Source organism: Bubalus bubalis, chromosome 9, assembly GCF_019923935.1.
Source record: "Bubalus bubalis isolate 160015118507 breed Murrah chromosome 9, NDDB_SH_1, whole genome shotgun sequence".
NCBI lineage: Eukaryota > Metazoa > Chordata > Mammalia > Artiodactyla > Bovidae > Bubalus > Bubalus bubalis.
This window is the reverse complement of record NC_059165.1, coordinates 95326847-95341552: the sequence shown is the minus strand read 5'-3', so window position 1 is coordinate 95341552 and position 14706 is coordinate 95326847. Positions and strand designations below refer to the sequence as shown.

At 58.3% G+C, this 14706-nt stretch overlaps 1 protein-coding gene across 2 annotated transcripts in view; it reads right to left on the bottom strand.

The window, feature by feature from the left end:
* Positions 1 to 783: 783 nt before the first annotated feature.
* ZNF653 (zinc finger protein 653) overlaps positions 784 to 14706 on the bottom strand; it is a 15400-nt gene continuing 1477 nt past the window's right edge. Inside the window, exons 2-10 of one of the 2 annotated variants that reach the window (XM_025293454.2) lie at positions 11667 to 11710; positions 9616 to 9831; positions 4934 to 5023; positions 4031 to 4642; positions 3708 to 3888; positions 3513 to 3624; positions 2331 to 2445; positions 1506 to 1605; positions 784 to 1208 (exon numbers count right to left, since the gene is read on the bottom strand). In XM_025293454.2, coding sequence (XP_025149239.1) covers positions 1031 to 1208; positions 1506 to 1605; positions 2331 to 2445; positions 3513 to 3624; positions 3708 to 3888; positions 4031 to 4642; positions 4934 to 5023; positions 9616 to 9831; positions 11667 to 11710 — 1648 coding nt within the window. In that variant the 3' untranslated portion in view covers positions 784 to 1030. The remainder of the gene's footprint in view (positions 1209 to 1505; positions 1606 to 2330; positions 2446 to 3512; positions 3625 to 3707; positions 3889 to 4030; positions 4643 to 4933; positions 5024 to 9615; positions 9832 to 11666; positions 11711 to 14706) is intronic. The other variant, XM_006063884.3, reaches the window with a different exon arrangement.

The window sequence follows — 14706 nt, the reverse complement described above, 5'->3', positions numbered from 1 at the left end:
CGTGCCCCGGCTCGCGGCTGCGGTCCCCGGAGTCACGTGGCTGCGGCCACCGGGGCCCACGCGGCTTGCGCGCCACCTGGCGGCCTCGTGGCCTGGAATCGCTCCCCATCCCTCTCCCTGACGGCCCGCATTGAGGAGGCGGCCGCCTCAGCATCCTCCTCTGGGAAATGGGGCCAAGGCAGCCGCCCTGCCGCTGCCAAATCCCTCCCCACCCCCCGCGGTTTCCTGTTTCAGGAACACGCCGGGCCCAGTTCTACCTCGGGGCTTTGGCACTAGCTGTTCCTTCCACTGGGCATTTGCCTCCTCCGGCTTCCTTCAGGGATGGAACCTTTATCATTCTGGTTAAATGCCACCACCCTAGAGAGCCCTCCAACGCCCCCGGACCACCAACCTAAACAGCAGCCCCAGAAACTAATTATCATTCTACTTTCTGCGCGGCGCTTGTCACAGATGTTGATGTTTAACTTAGGGGTTTACTGAACATCTCCCCAACTGGTCCCTGAGCACTCCGAGTGAGGAATAAGTGTTCTCTGATGGAATTAAGAGAGGGAGTCAGATCCCGAGTCCTGAGAGATGTTCAATAGCTTCCAGGGCCCCAACATTCCATCCCCGACCTTGTCAGAGGAGGGAGTGGACAGGCCTGCCAGGCCCAGGTAGCCGAGGCAGAGCGGAGGTTGACAGGAAAGTGTGCTGTCTGCTTCCGCCTTGTTCAGGAAAGGACCAGGCTGGAGACAGAGAGGGGCCCGCCCGCCTTCCCCCAATAATCAAGCCTAGGGAAGAACATCTTTCTTGCTCTTTAATCTCGCTCTTCTCTCTTGACACAGTTCCAGCAGTGCAACCCTAGGGGCCAGCTCCAGAAATCGGGCGGGGGTGGGGGACCTGCCCCGGGGGTCCAGCCCTAGAGCGGAGCAGGGGCGCCTCCTTCCGGCCCGCGGTCCGGGCGGCCCCCGGCGGATGTCCCGGCCCTGACAGGCCCGGGCATGGTGTCCAATCGGACGAATAAATAGGGGCGTTCAGCGGTCGGGGCCGATCAGGCGGGCTTGTGGTCCGGGTGGCTTTTGAGCGTGTGGAACTTGACGCTGTCCAGCTTCTCGAAGCGCTTCCCGCAGCGCTCACACGTGAAGTTGTACTGCACCTCGGCCGTGTGCTTCTTCATGTGCCAGTTGAGCGATGCGCGCTGTCGGCACTGGTAGCCACAGATCTCGCACCTGGGGGAGAGCCCGCAGGAGGCACGGGGCAGGGGTCAGAATGGGCGGGGGGGGGGCGGGGCGGGGGTCAGAGTGGGCGGGGCCGAAGAGCAGTACCGGGGAGGGGTCACCTCGCATCGGGGATGGGGCCCAACCACTAGGGCGGGGCCGGCCCAGAAAGGGGCGGTACCACCTGGGGGATACTCTGGAAACCCCAGAGGCAACGCTGGGGGCGTCACCCGCCTTAGGCACTGCCCTGGGCGGGTCCGGGCCCGGATGCCCTTCCTCCCAGCCCCTCGCCGGAAGCCCGTCACTCACTGCAGAGGCGTCTCGCCTGTGTGCGTGCGCCGGTGTACCTCCAGGTGGTTCTTCCTCTTAAAGGACTTGCCGCAGGTTTCGCAGGTGAATTCACGGACACCTGAAGAAGACTATGATAACTAAGGCAGCTAAAATGAAGCGCAGCTACATCCTCACAGGAGGTTCGGAGGCTGCCTAGGAAGGCGATTGGGCAGAGCAAAGAATCTGAACTCGGATCCCTGAGGGAAACAGGACGCAAACTGCCAAGCCAGAGTGGGCCTGAGTTTGACCCAAATATTTCACCTATTGGGGCGATTTCACATAAAAATCTAAAGTTCCGGCTTCTCGAAAAGTCTGAAGCCGTGCCCTCCCACTGGGCACGTGGGGAGGCACCAGCGCTCCCCACGAACTTATATGCTATGACCTGGGTCAGGAAGGCGCTTGAGGCAGACGGAACAGAAATCCTGTCTCAAGTCCACTTCCCTACCCTGGGGTGGTTCAGTGTTCCTGCTCAGTCCTGAAACAGCTCCCACATGAGCACTGCTTGCAGAAGTGGGGAGCCCAGAGGCTAAGCTAGGGACAAGGCAGCCAGCCCCTGCCCAGCTACACATGCCTCATAATAGCAGGTGTCCTTGCGGCCATGCAGCTCCAGCTTACTGACCACTGGGGACGTGCTCAGTGAACTGCTTTACTTCCACCATCTCACACCAGCCCTTGCGGTGGACGTGGAGGAGGCTCTGAGAGAGGCAGCCCCAGGCCCAGGTTGCACCCTGCTCCCAGCCCTGGCTTCCAGGCCCAGGGCCCCCTGCCTGCAGCTCAAGCTGCCAACCCGGCCCTGGGCCTGACCTGAGTGAATGATCATGTGCCGCCGCAGGTGGTTGGATAAATAGAACTTCTTGCCGCAGCCAGGATGAGGGCACACTTTGGTCTTCCCTTTCCGATGCACGAGGTTGACGTGGTTCTGGGGGTGAGAGGGGCAGGAGTGGGTGCCACGGGCCCACCTGGGAGCTCTGCAGGGTGGGGACAGATGGGGGCCGGCTGGGGCTTGCCCCTGCCCTTGGGAGGGACTCCCAGACCCAAGCTGGGGCCCAGGGGCACAACTGGGATCAAAGAGCAGCTTAACCAGGCACCTGCTCCAGCCAGACTCTGGGCTGGGGCATCGGTCAGCCTCATCAGAACCATGTCAGAACCACGGGAAGGGGCTGCCACTAGCCCAGCTTGTGGATAGGGAAACTGAGGCTCTGGAGGCTTAGTGGTTTGGTCTTGTCTTACAGGTGGGCAGTGACAGGGCTAGGACTGGAGTCCAGGGCTGTCAGCCTCATAGTGACTCTTTCTGTGCTGTTGAGCTGCCCCCAGAGCCTGGAGCAGGAAGCCCCCAAGTCATTCATTCCTTTGTTCTTTCTTTAACTCACTGGCACAACCGCTCCAGTGTGCAGCACCAGGCCTGGCACACAGACGGGGCTCAATACGTGCTTAATGAAAACATGACTTGGCAAATTCCAAGTTCTCTTGTAGCCATGTCCTGCGCCAGGAGTGGGGTTGTGATGGAACCCTGTCTCTGCTCTCAGGGCACCCTCTCCAGACCCCAGGGGGCACACTGCAGGCATGTCCTGGTAGTGCAGTGAGTGACAGGGGTGAGGAGGGAAGTAGGGTGGGCTTCCTGGCAGAGGGGCACACAGAGTTAAGCTTGGAGAGAAGGCACCCTGAGCTGACAGGGTGGCCTGGGCAGAGCAGGGAGAGTTCAGGTGCTGGAAGAAGGGGAGTATGGGGAGCCCCTAGGGCCAGGCAGGATACAGGGTGTGCAGAGGCAGTGGCTGGCCAGAGGAGCAGGATGGGCAGGGCTGGAGGACAGGAGGGGAAGGCACAGAGGCGATGCCTGCCTCTCTGTGGTGAGGCTGAGACCAGCTGGGGCAGGGTAGGTGCGTGCGAGACAGGCCAGTGGTGCCTGGAGGCCTTGCCCCATGAGCCACAGTGCCCAGATGCCTTGCACAGGCAGCCCCGCTGGGCCTATCTGGGTGGGGGGCTCACCTGGAAGCTGCTGAGGGCCACATAGACCTGGCTGCAGCCCTCGTAGGGGCAGTGGAACATCTCCAGCAGGCCATCAGCATCCATCACCCGCGACCTCTTGCTCCGCCGCCTCCTAGAGGGAAAGGGGCCTGTGGCGTCGGTGCTCCCGCACCAGGAGCCGCTCCTAGTCCCTGCCTCCGCCCGCCTGGCACCCACTTCTCGGGCTCCTTGGGGATCTCGTAGATAATGGCGGACATGTCGCTGCCCTCTAGCTCCTCCCCGTCGGCCTCGGCCTCAGGCTCAGCGCTCTCAGGCACCGTCGCAGCCAGCTCGGCCATCTCGGGGGCCACCAGCTCCTCCTTCTCCTCCTTCTTGAGCACGCACAGGTCCTCCTTCTCTACGGGGATGGACACAGAGTGAGTGCCCACGGGGACTAAGGCTGTTGAGAAGCTCATTCTGGGGTCACTCCTCGCCCTCCCCTCGCCAGGTCCCAATGTGCCCCCCCTTCCAGCCCCTGGACTGGAATGGCTCCCCCAGACCTTTCTTGGTCTCAATGCCTGTCATGGCAGCAGGGTCCATGGTACTGGGCGGGCCACCCTCCGGCTCTGTCTGTGTGTAGGCAGCCACGCCCTCCATCATGGCACAGGGCACCTCATCGCCAAGGCCCCCTCCGGGAGCACTGTTGCTGGCTGCCATGTTGAGGTGGATGCCCTCGGCCGTGAGGGCGTCGTAGCCGGGGCCAGCGATGATGATCACCTGCGACCCGGGCACCATGCCTGGCATGGGACAGCTGGCCACCACCTCGCCCAGTGCCTCCTGGGGCACGTTCTCAAAGAGGGTGCCAGGGCCCGGGCCCACTTGTACAGGCACGGGCACGCACACCACTGTCTCCAGGGCCTCTGGCCCGCTGCTGGCCGGGTTGGGGCATAGCGGGGTGCCCTGCTCGGCCAGGCTCTCCACGTGGTGGACGTCGAAGGGGATGTGCATGCCCTCCTGTGTGATGAGCCCACTGCTGCCCGCTGGGCTGGTGGGCGTGACTGCCGCCGTGGCCACTGTCGCCTTGGTTGGCTGGCCCTCGGGGGGCTCCTCGGAGTCAGAGCCAGAGCCGGAACTGGACGAGTCAGAGCTGCCGGCCACCAGGCCATTGCCCACTGTGGTGACAGAGGAGAGGGGATGGTTACAACAGTGTACAACGGCAGCAGCTGGTTTTTGTTGGAAGCCCGCCTGCCCCAGGGGTTGGGCACTGCGACTCCCCTGTAAGAGTGGTCAGCTCAGTCCCATATCCTCCACTGTTGCCCTGCACTTTGGGATACTCCCCTGCCTCAGCCCCCAGACCCACACTCAGGCTTCCTGGCTCCTCCCTGGTGGCTCCTTCTCAGCCTTTTCTGTTCTTATGGGCCTGACAAGCTCTCGCTGGGGCTTAGCCTCAGCTCTCCACTCACCCCAGCGTATTGGTCGGGCTGGCCGCGTTAAACACCGCCCTCCTCCTGGACACCAGCCAGTCCAACAATTGGATTCAGTTCTGTCACCATCTGTCCAGAGACCGTGTCTGACCCCGTACGTTAAAGAACTCAGTCCCACAAGACTGCCCCCACTTCAGATACCAGTCACAAGTCCCAGATTACCCATACTTCCGGCTATAAAGTGGAGGCTCCGGCAGACCTCTGCTCAGTTTCAATAATTTGCTAGAACAACTCACAGAACTCAAGAAAGTGATCTGCTTCTGATTACAGTTTTATTATAAAGGATACATCTCAGCATTTGCCCGATGGAAGAAAAACGCAGGGCAAGGTAATTATGTGTGCACGTGTGGGGCCCGTTATGGAGCTGCAAGGCTCTCTACAGACACACCAGTCTCCCAGCACCTCAACATGTCCACCAACCTGGAAGCTCTCAGAACCTCACTGTTTAAGAGTTTTAAAAACTTTATGTATTTATTTATTGGCTGCGCTGCAGGGCGTGCAGGATCTTAGTTCCCTGACCAGGGATGGAACTTGCGCCCCCTGCAGTAGAAGCACAGAGTCTCAACCACTGCTGCTGCTGCTGCTGCTGCTGCTAAGTCGCTTCAGTCGTGTCCGACTCGGTGTGACCCCAGAGATGGCAGCCCACCAGGCCCCGCTGTCCCTGGGATTCTCTAGGCAAGAACTGCACTGCCAGGGAATTCCCAAAAGTTTTTATAAGGAAATGGCTACCCACTCCAGTATTCTTGCCTGGAGAATCCCATGGATGGAGAAGCCTGGCGGGCTACAGTCCATGGGGTCACAAAGAGTCGGACACGACTGAGTGAATTTCACTTTCTCCAGCCCCCATCTGCTTCTGGGGGTTGGGGGTGGGGCTGAGAGCTGCCACCGGTGACCGGCTCTCATCCTAAAGCTTTCTAGGGGCTCCTCCCTGAGTCACTTCACTGGACTGTTCCCCAGGTGTGCAGAATGTGGGATCTTAATTCCTCAACCAAGGATCAAACTCATGCCCTCTGCAGTGGGATCAGAGTCCTAACCACTAGACTGCCAGGGAATTCCCCAGCAATAAAGTATGTTTAAATTAAGGAATGTACCTTTATTTTCCCCTGCAATGCTATCGCACACTTAACAGATCACAATTTAGTGTAAACATAACTTTTACATGCACTGGGAAACCAAAAAGCTCATGGGTCTCCCTTTATTTCAATATTTGCTTTATTGAGGTGGTCTGGAATGAAAGCTGCAAAGTCGCCTAGGTCTGCCTGCATCTATTTTTATTATAGTGCCATCTCTTCCCATGGCCTGGTGCCTCCGGTGGACAGTTCTCACCCGAACCTCCTGTGGAGGTGCAGACTGTCACACCTCACTGCGTCCTCCACTGCTCTCTCTGGCGTGTGTGGGGGTCTTATGGGCGTCTCAGACTCTGGTTTGAATCTCCCCTCAGAGAAAGGTTCAAAGACATCCCTATCTAAGCTGGTGGCAGCTATGCCCGTCCGATTGCTCAGGCCAAAGTCCTGGGGCTCTCCTTGACTTCTCCCTTTCACACCCACTTCCAATCTGTCAGCAAAACCTGTTGGCCCTGCTTCCAAAATACATCCCCGGGCAGGCAGCTTCTCCTACCCCCACCCTGCAAATCCTGGGGAGAGTCCCACCAGCCCAGAACATGCACTTCTTTCTAATGGGTGCCCCTGCTCCCATCCTTGTCCCCCACCAAGTCTGTCTTGTCCTCAGGGGTCAGAGGGAGCCTGTGAACACCTGCTTAGGTCATCTCCCTTTCTAAGAATCTGCTCATTGCTTCCTGTGGAAAGAGACAGGCCAGCTGCTCACCGAACAACCCCCCGCCCCGTGTGCCCCGCTCCCCCGTCTCTTCCTCCTGACACCTGGTGGACTACATGTCCCAGCAGCCTTTGCTGTTAGGTGTGGCAATACAGCTGAGTCCCAGTGGAACAAGAGTGGAAGTGAGCTGTGTCAGGTCACAGGAGGTGGGGTGCATTTGTGTCAGCCTCTGGCCTTACCTCAGTTAATGCCCTTCCCAACTGACTTGGCATACCAGCCAAACTCTTCCATGACCACAAAGCCCGCAATCTGCCCCCATCACCTCCTCTCCAGCCCCACTGACCTCCTTTCCATACCTGGAGATGATGCTGGGCAGGTTTCTGCCTCAGGACCTTTGCACTGGCCACTTGCTCTGCCAAATCCTCTTTCTGCAGATGCCTGCGTGGGCTTCTCCCTCACCTCCATCACAACCTTCCTCAAGTGGTATTTCTTCAGGGATGCTTTGGACCACTTTGTTTCAAATTGCACCCTTTTCTCTCCTGTTTTTTCCCCAATACTTGCCACCTTCCACTTCACTCTAGGTTTTACTTGTTTATCTTGTTTACTGTCTGCTTCCCTAGACCATAAACTCCACAAAGATGGGGGTCCCTGTGCACAGGGTACCAGCTGATTGGTCCACGTTGAGCTCAAGTTTGTAAGAATGAGGGAATCCCAAGACCAAGGCTGTGAGGAAGTCCAAGGGGGCTGGGCATCCTACCCAGGCATTTGGTACTAATGTCCACACGTAGGAAGAAACTGGGGACTGGGCAAATGAATGACTGTCCCTTCAGCTACTCACTCGAGACACAGCTGGGTTATACTGTCTGGGTACTACATATCACATCTACAGTCCTAGAGGGTCACGTGGAGAATACAGGCTCTGGAGGGGGATCCCAGTGCCCACTCCTCCACCTGTGTAAAGTGGGGGTGCCTGCTAACCTCTCTGGGCCTGGGGCTAACTTGGTACCCACCCAGGGGGTGTTTGGGGGTATTTAAATGAGTAAATAGGACAGTAGGGCTTATGGTAAGCACCTCATCAGTGTTTCCCATCATAGTTATTATAGAATAATAATATTCCGCCACCCATCCTTGACTCATCCCTAGGGAGCAGCAGGGGTAGGGTGGGGGGGGATTGCCCCTCCTTTTTTTTTTAAATAAATATTTATTTATTTGGCTGCACTGGGTCTTAGTTGCAGTACTCAGGATCTTTAGTTGCAGCATGTAGGAGCTAGTTCCCTCACCAGCAATTGAACCCAGGTCCCCAGCATTGGTAGCGAGGAAGTCTTAGGTGCTGGACCACCAGGGAAGTCCCGATTGCCCCTCCTTCTAACACTCTGTAATCTTTAGGGTGGACTGAACCCTGTGGCTCCACCCTGGAGTGGGGGCAGCTTCCTAGAGAATTGGGGCCTGGCCAGGGTGTGTGCCTGGATCCCCAGTGACAATGTCCAGCTGCTAAGCAGACACTGGACTTCTTGCCAGTTAATAACGACATTAATGACAGAACTGGCCGTGCACCCACCAGCATCCTGTGGTCCTGGTAGGAGGTCTGCCCTTGGCAGAGAGCTGGTAAGGGTGCTGTTGAGGGGCCAGGGCTGGCACAGGGACACAGCCACTCCCTCCCTGTCCCCCGCTGCCAGCGCTCACAACAGACCTGGGCAATTGCTCCCAGCATTCACTCCTGAGAGCCCAGACCCAGAAGCCACTGGTGTCACAGTTGGGCTGGGCCATCAAAGGATCCTTCTGGGTACCACCCCCAACCCAGCCAGACACAGAGCCAGATGGGCCAGTCACGTGACTCCCAGGAGCTTTGGTTTCCTCAACTCTAATGACGGGGCAGTGGGGAGGGTCCAGGGTGGTTCAGGGCAGGGCCTGGCATCAGGAGGACAAGATGGCCACGAGGCTGGCTGCTCTCTGGGAGCCTGGCTGACACACCATGGGACAGCCGTTGGCCGGGGTGCCCACCCGGAACACCTCTCGCCCACGGCTTCCCCTTGGCCAGCTGGGACGCCACCTGCTCAGAGATGCCTGCCAGCCCTGGTTGCTGACCCCACCCTCAGCTCCAGCAGGGTGCCTGGCAGTGGGCCCCAGGTTTCTTCTGGTGCCAAGCCCCTGAGGCAGGTGGGCAGCCCCTCACCACCCACAACGTCTCCTCTGCTCCCCCACCAGAGCCAACGGGGCCCTCCTAGTCCTGAGCAGGCCGCTGGCTCACGTGTGTGTATGTGTGCGTGCATGCATGCGATGTGGGATGGCAGGTGAAGGACTGGGGCAGTGAGAGATGAGCATGCGGGGCCAGTGGTTGGGGAGGGATAAAGGGATGAAAAGGGGAGTGAGATGGAGGAGAGACAGTGGGGGGTAGAGGAAAAAGGCATGAGATGATGTGGGGGGCAGAAAGAGTAAGGACGAAATACAGAAAGATAGGAGGGGGACGTGGGTCTCTGGTCTTCTTGACCAGAGAAAAGTCAAGAGCAGAGAATGGGGCACAGGGAGAAGGAGAACAGGCTGCAGGGAGGGCAAGAGGATGAGGTTCCTGAGAAAGAGGCGGAGGAAGTAAAGGAGAACAAAGAGGCCAGGAGAGGCCCAGCACCTGCCAGGCTCTCCAGCCACTGAGCTGGGTTCCTGGATCCCAGCCCTGCCTGCCCCTGACCTCGGGCACACTGCGTCACACCCTGGTGGTCCCTTCGCAGAATGGGGACCAGCTCTCCGGCTCTGTAAGGACTCAAGGACGGCAAGATCACGCAACGTCAGGGCCGTGTTACTTGCTGTGAGGTCTGTGATGCTGGCCTGATGCTGACAGGGCCCCAGACCCCGCAGGCCATGGTGCGCCCTCCCTGCTCCCCCAGCAGACCCACCTTTGTCACTCTCTGGGTCTGAGTCGCTGAGCGGCTTCAGTGGGGAGTGCAGGTCTTGGAAGTAGCGGTGCCCAGCTTCACACTGCCACACAGCCGTGGTGTACAGGCCAAAGGTGGGGTCCAGCTCAGCCAGGTGCGGCTCGTAGGGGCAGCGGTGCTTGTGGTCCTCATACCAGATCACCACGTTCTTCAGGCAGTTCACATTGCGTCGCCGCCCTGCACACACAGGCCCAGGGCAGTGTGAGGGGCAGTGCTTGCCCCCCAACCCCACCCAGCAGCGGGGCCCCCAGAACCATCCTCAGCCTTACGGCTCCCCAGAGGTTAAGACACCCTCCTGAGTCCTGTCCGGGCCTGTCCCCAGTACACAGATGAGGAAACTGAGGCTCAGAAACGTGAGGACTGCCCTGGAGACAACAGAGGCTAGCCAGGGACTGTCCCCACTGTTGGGGTCGAGTCCTACGCACGACAAAGCCTGGTGCCCGGCAGGTGTGCAGCTGTCCGCTGCCGCTTACAGTTAGGATCGTCCTCGTCAGCTCGGCGTCTCCCACCTGCCCAGCTCAGTCGCTGCACTCTGCTCTCCCAGCTTTCACCTCTGCCCCTACCCACCACGGTCGACAGAAGGCGCCTCTGAACACTTGGGCCAAGTCACCACCCTTCTCTGCTCAGAATTTACCAGGGCTCCCATCTCACCGGGGGTAAAAGCCAAAGACCTCCCTGAGGTTTCCCAAGCCCTGCATGTCCTGCCCCGTCACCTCCCACCATCACCTCCTCCCACTGCTCCCTTGATCACACACTCTAGGCTCAGGGCCTCCTCCCAGATCCTCACCTACAGAAGTACGGTCTGGCCTTAGGGCCTCTGCAAGGGTTCTGCCCTCCTCCTCCAGACACCTGCCCTGCCCCTCGCCCTTGGAGCCGGACTGCCTGGGCTAAAATCCCAGCTCTGCCACTTCCAGTAAGTGGCTCAGCTTCTCTGAACCTCAGTTTCCCCTTCTGGGCCGGGGGAGGATAATGGTCCCCACTTCCTAAGGGCTGCCGGAGGCAGGGAGTGACGACATCCATAGGACCCATGACAGGTAATGCTACCTAAGATTCCTGTGATGATCCTAGTCCTGCAGCTGATGGGGAGGAAGGTGTGCCCTTGACTTTCCAGGCTGGGGGATGAAGAGGGAGGGGGTCTAGGAAAGGTCCTGGGGGCTAGGGGTGGTGCTGGGGCCACCAACCCAGTGATGATCATGGGGTACCACCAGCAGCCACCTCTCCTGCCCAGCACTTGCCTCCTTATCTCCTCTGGGATTGAGAGTCATGGTCTTAGCTCAGCTTCTGCGTCTGACCATGAGAAGGGGAAGGGGAGGGGCTCATTGACATCAGACAGATGTCCCTGCACCACACCTGCTGGACGTGGCCTAAGACCCACTGCCCCACGGCTCGGGGTCTTGGCCAGGGGGTTGGGAGGAGCTCCAGCCTCTGTTCCAACAGCCCACACCCAGCTCCCCTCGAGCCTGGCACACCACACGCCCTGTAGGCTGGGGCACAAACAGTTCCCTCTGCTCTGCCTGGCTCCTCCCCGGCTAACTCCCACGCACTGGGCAGGAGAGCAGAGGAGCGGACGGGACCCCTTGGGAGATGCACGGACCTGGGTTTGCAGTCTGCCTGGCCACTTTCTGGCTGTGCAGCCTGGGGCAGTGACTCAGCCTTTCTGGGTCAGATGGGGGCAATGAGAGCACTCTCGCTGGGCACAGCACTGGTTCAGGTTGCCTCCGACCCTTCCTGGCCCCACTCCCACCCAAGCCCCAGGCTGGGTCAGGCATCTCCTCTGGGCCTCCTGGTGCCCCTACATCCCCACTCCAGGCCTGCTTGGCCTGCCCTCCACCCCTCATCTTTCCTGTGAGACTATGGGCTCTGGGAGGCCAGGGCTGAGTCTGCCCCATCTCACATGGTGCCTGGCATGCGTGGGCCCTTCATAAACCATCTGCGAGGGAGGGAGGGTGGGAACAAGCCACAAAGCCACTTACTCCCATCACCACCCCCACCCTGGCTACAGCCCCACTTACTTTTCTTCCGCTTTGGCTTTTTGGGGACTTGCTCCCAAGGCTTCCTGTAACAGAGAGAGGAGGCAGTGGGGAGTGACCCTGGGGACTGATGATGGTGAGACCCTAATCCTGCTCATGTGAGGCAGCATGGGAGCTTCTGCTTCCTGGGCCTGGCCTGCTGTCCATGGCGGCTTCACTTGGGCTCTGCTGCCCTGGCGTGGGGTCTACCATCATCACCCACCTCACAGAGTGGGAAACTGAGGCCCTCAGCGTGAGGCCGCCCGCCCAGGGTCCCCAGACTGGGGAGCAGACGTATCAAGGGTGAGTTTATCTGGGGGGTCTTACCTAATCAGGGGAGACTTTAAAAGTGCACTGCTGGCTCAGCGTTGAGGACTCTGCCTGCCGGTGCAGGAGACACGGGTTTGAAACCTGGTCTGGGAAGATCCCACATGCCGTGGAGCAAATAAGCCTGTGGCCACAACTACTGAGCCTGTGCTCTAGAGCCTGGGAGCCGCAACTACTGAGCCCATGTGCTGCAACTACTGAAGCCTGCGCACTCTGGAGTCTGTACTCTGCAACAAGAGAGGCCACTGCAGTGAGAAGAGAGCAGTCCCCACTCTCCGCAACGAGAGAGAAGCCCTCGAAGCAACGAAGACCCGGCATGGCCAAAAGTAAAGGAGCAAAACTAATAACAATAATAAATGCACTGCTGAAGCCACAGACTGGAGACAGAGAGCAAGGGGGCCTGAAGCGAGACTGGAGAAAAGAGCAAGGGGGCCTGTGAGGGGCCAGGACCTGAAAATGGCCCAGCAAGACTGCAGGAACCCCAGTCGTACAGCCCCGAGGAAATGGATTCTGCCAAAGCTCTGAGCAAGTTTAGAAGCAGGTCTCTCCCTGGGTGAGCCTCTAGGCGACAATGGCATATCAGGCTGATACCTTGATTTCAGCCTTGAGACCCTGAGCTGAGGATCCAGCTACAATGTGCCAGACACCTGACCTGCAGAAATGTGAGATCATAAATCTGTGTACTTTTAAAGCCACTGAGTCTGTAGTCAGTTGCTACCCAATAGCACCATCATAGACTTGACCTCAGACTTCCCCATCCAAGGTCCTGAACATTCTGCCCCTGAGGCTGGACCAGAGTCCTGGGGAGACAGTCAGGCCCTAATGGCCTGCTCGACGAAAAGGTCCTGCCCAAAGGCCATGCCACTGTGTCCACCTGCCTCCAGAGCTTTCCCCCGCCCTGCCTGGGTCCCCACACTGACTGTGTGCCCCAGTGGGCCATGGCCTGGAGGAGCCCAAAGGCAAGGGGGGCCCATGGTCTACTATACCAGGATGGCCACCAGATCTGCCAAGCAGATTCCTGACCCCACGTGGGTCTCCCAGCTGCAGTCCAGCACAGATTCCGAGATGCTTTAGAGCCATCTCTCCTGGACTGGCCCAGGTCTCCCTCCACCTTCCTGCCACCATGCTTCAGGGTCTGCCCACCTGATTCAGACTGCTTCTCTGCTCTTCCTCATCTAAACCATAGCAGCAGGCTCTGGGACTGTGGGTGAGCAACCCTGCCTCCCTGTGCCTCAGTTTACCAATCTGTAGTGGGGATCATGACAGTACCTTCTTCATGGGGTTGGCACGACATTATAGGCATTGTAAAGAGCCTGGTAATTATTCACTCAGCAAATGGTGATAATGATCACATTGTTATTTAATCGCTCAGTCGTGTCCAATTCTTTTGCAACCCCATGGACTCTAGCCCGCCAGGCTCCTCTGTCCATGGGATTTCCCAGGCAAGAATACTGGAGTGGGTTGCCATTTCCTCCTCCAGGGGATTGAACCCAAGTCTCCTGCATTGCCGGTGGATTCTTTACCACTGAGCCACCTGGGAAGCCCAATGATGACCATTATGATTCTCAATATTGTCACAGAGCCAAGACCTGAGACACTGGTCTCCTTACTGTGGCTGGGACCACCCTCTTGCCACAAATATCCTGACAGCTGGGCTAGGGTCTCTCTTCAGCTCCAATGCCAACCCTCTCTGACCCTTGTCCAGCCTGATGACAAGTCTCAGCTCCCATACTCCATGTCTGGTCCCAGGACAGCTCCTCTGGGCTCCTCTACCCCTCCTGTCCAGGCTCTGCCCAGGAATCCGTGCCCATGCCCCATCCCAGGAGCCTCTATGCCCTCCCATGGCCCCACCTCCCCTCCAAGGGGCCAGACTGATTGCCTCAATTCTCACCCAAACCCAAATCTAAACACCCAAGACCACTTCCACCCATTCATAGCCTCACCATGGCTGGGGTGCTGGGAACTTCACTTCGTGGTGGAGACAGGCTTGGTGTCACTCAGACCGTAGTTCAAGTCTCATCTTTGCTACTGACTGTCTATGTAATCCAGAGAAGGCAATGGCACCCCACTCCAGTACTCTTGCCTGGAAAATCCCATGGATGGAGGAGCCTGGCGGGCTATAGTCCATGGGGTCGCTAAGAGTAGGACACGACTGAGCAACTTCACTTTCACTTTTCACTTTCATGCATTGGAGAAGGAAATGGCAACCCACTCCACTGTTCTTGCCTTGAAAATCCCAAGGACGGGGGAGCCTGGTGGGCTGCCGTCTATGGGGTCAAACAGAGTCGGACACGACTGAAGCGACTTAGCAGCAGCAGCCTATATAATCTCAAGCAGGTTTTGTCCCCTCTGGGCCTCAGTTTTCTTATCTGTGAAGTGGGGATAACTGCAGTGCCTCCCACACAGAATTGCCATGCAGGTTAAAAGAAGAATTTCCCTGAGTGTATTTTCTGGATTACTCACGTATTGTGCCCTGAGGCCAGGTTTTGCCACACCACACACAGCGTGGGGTGTCTCAGTGCCCCTGCCCCAGTCCTGCAGGGCCACATAGCTGCAGCTCAGACAAGCTTCTGGAAACATCACTTTCAGCTTAGGAACCTCCAGGGGCTCCCTCTGGCCAGTGGTTCTCAGCTCCAGCTATACAGCTTCAGCTCTTCATAAAAAATATAGGATCTGCAACTCCACCCAGACTAACTGAATCAGAAACTCCAATAGT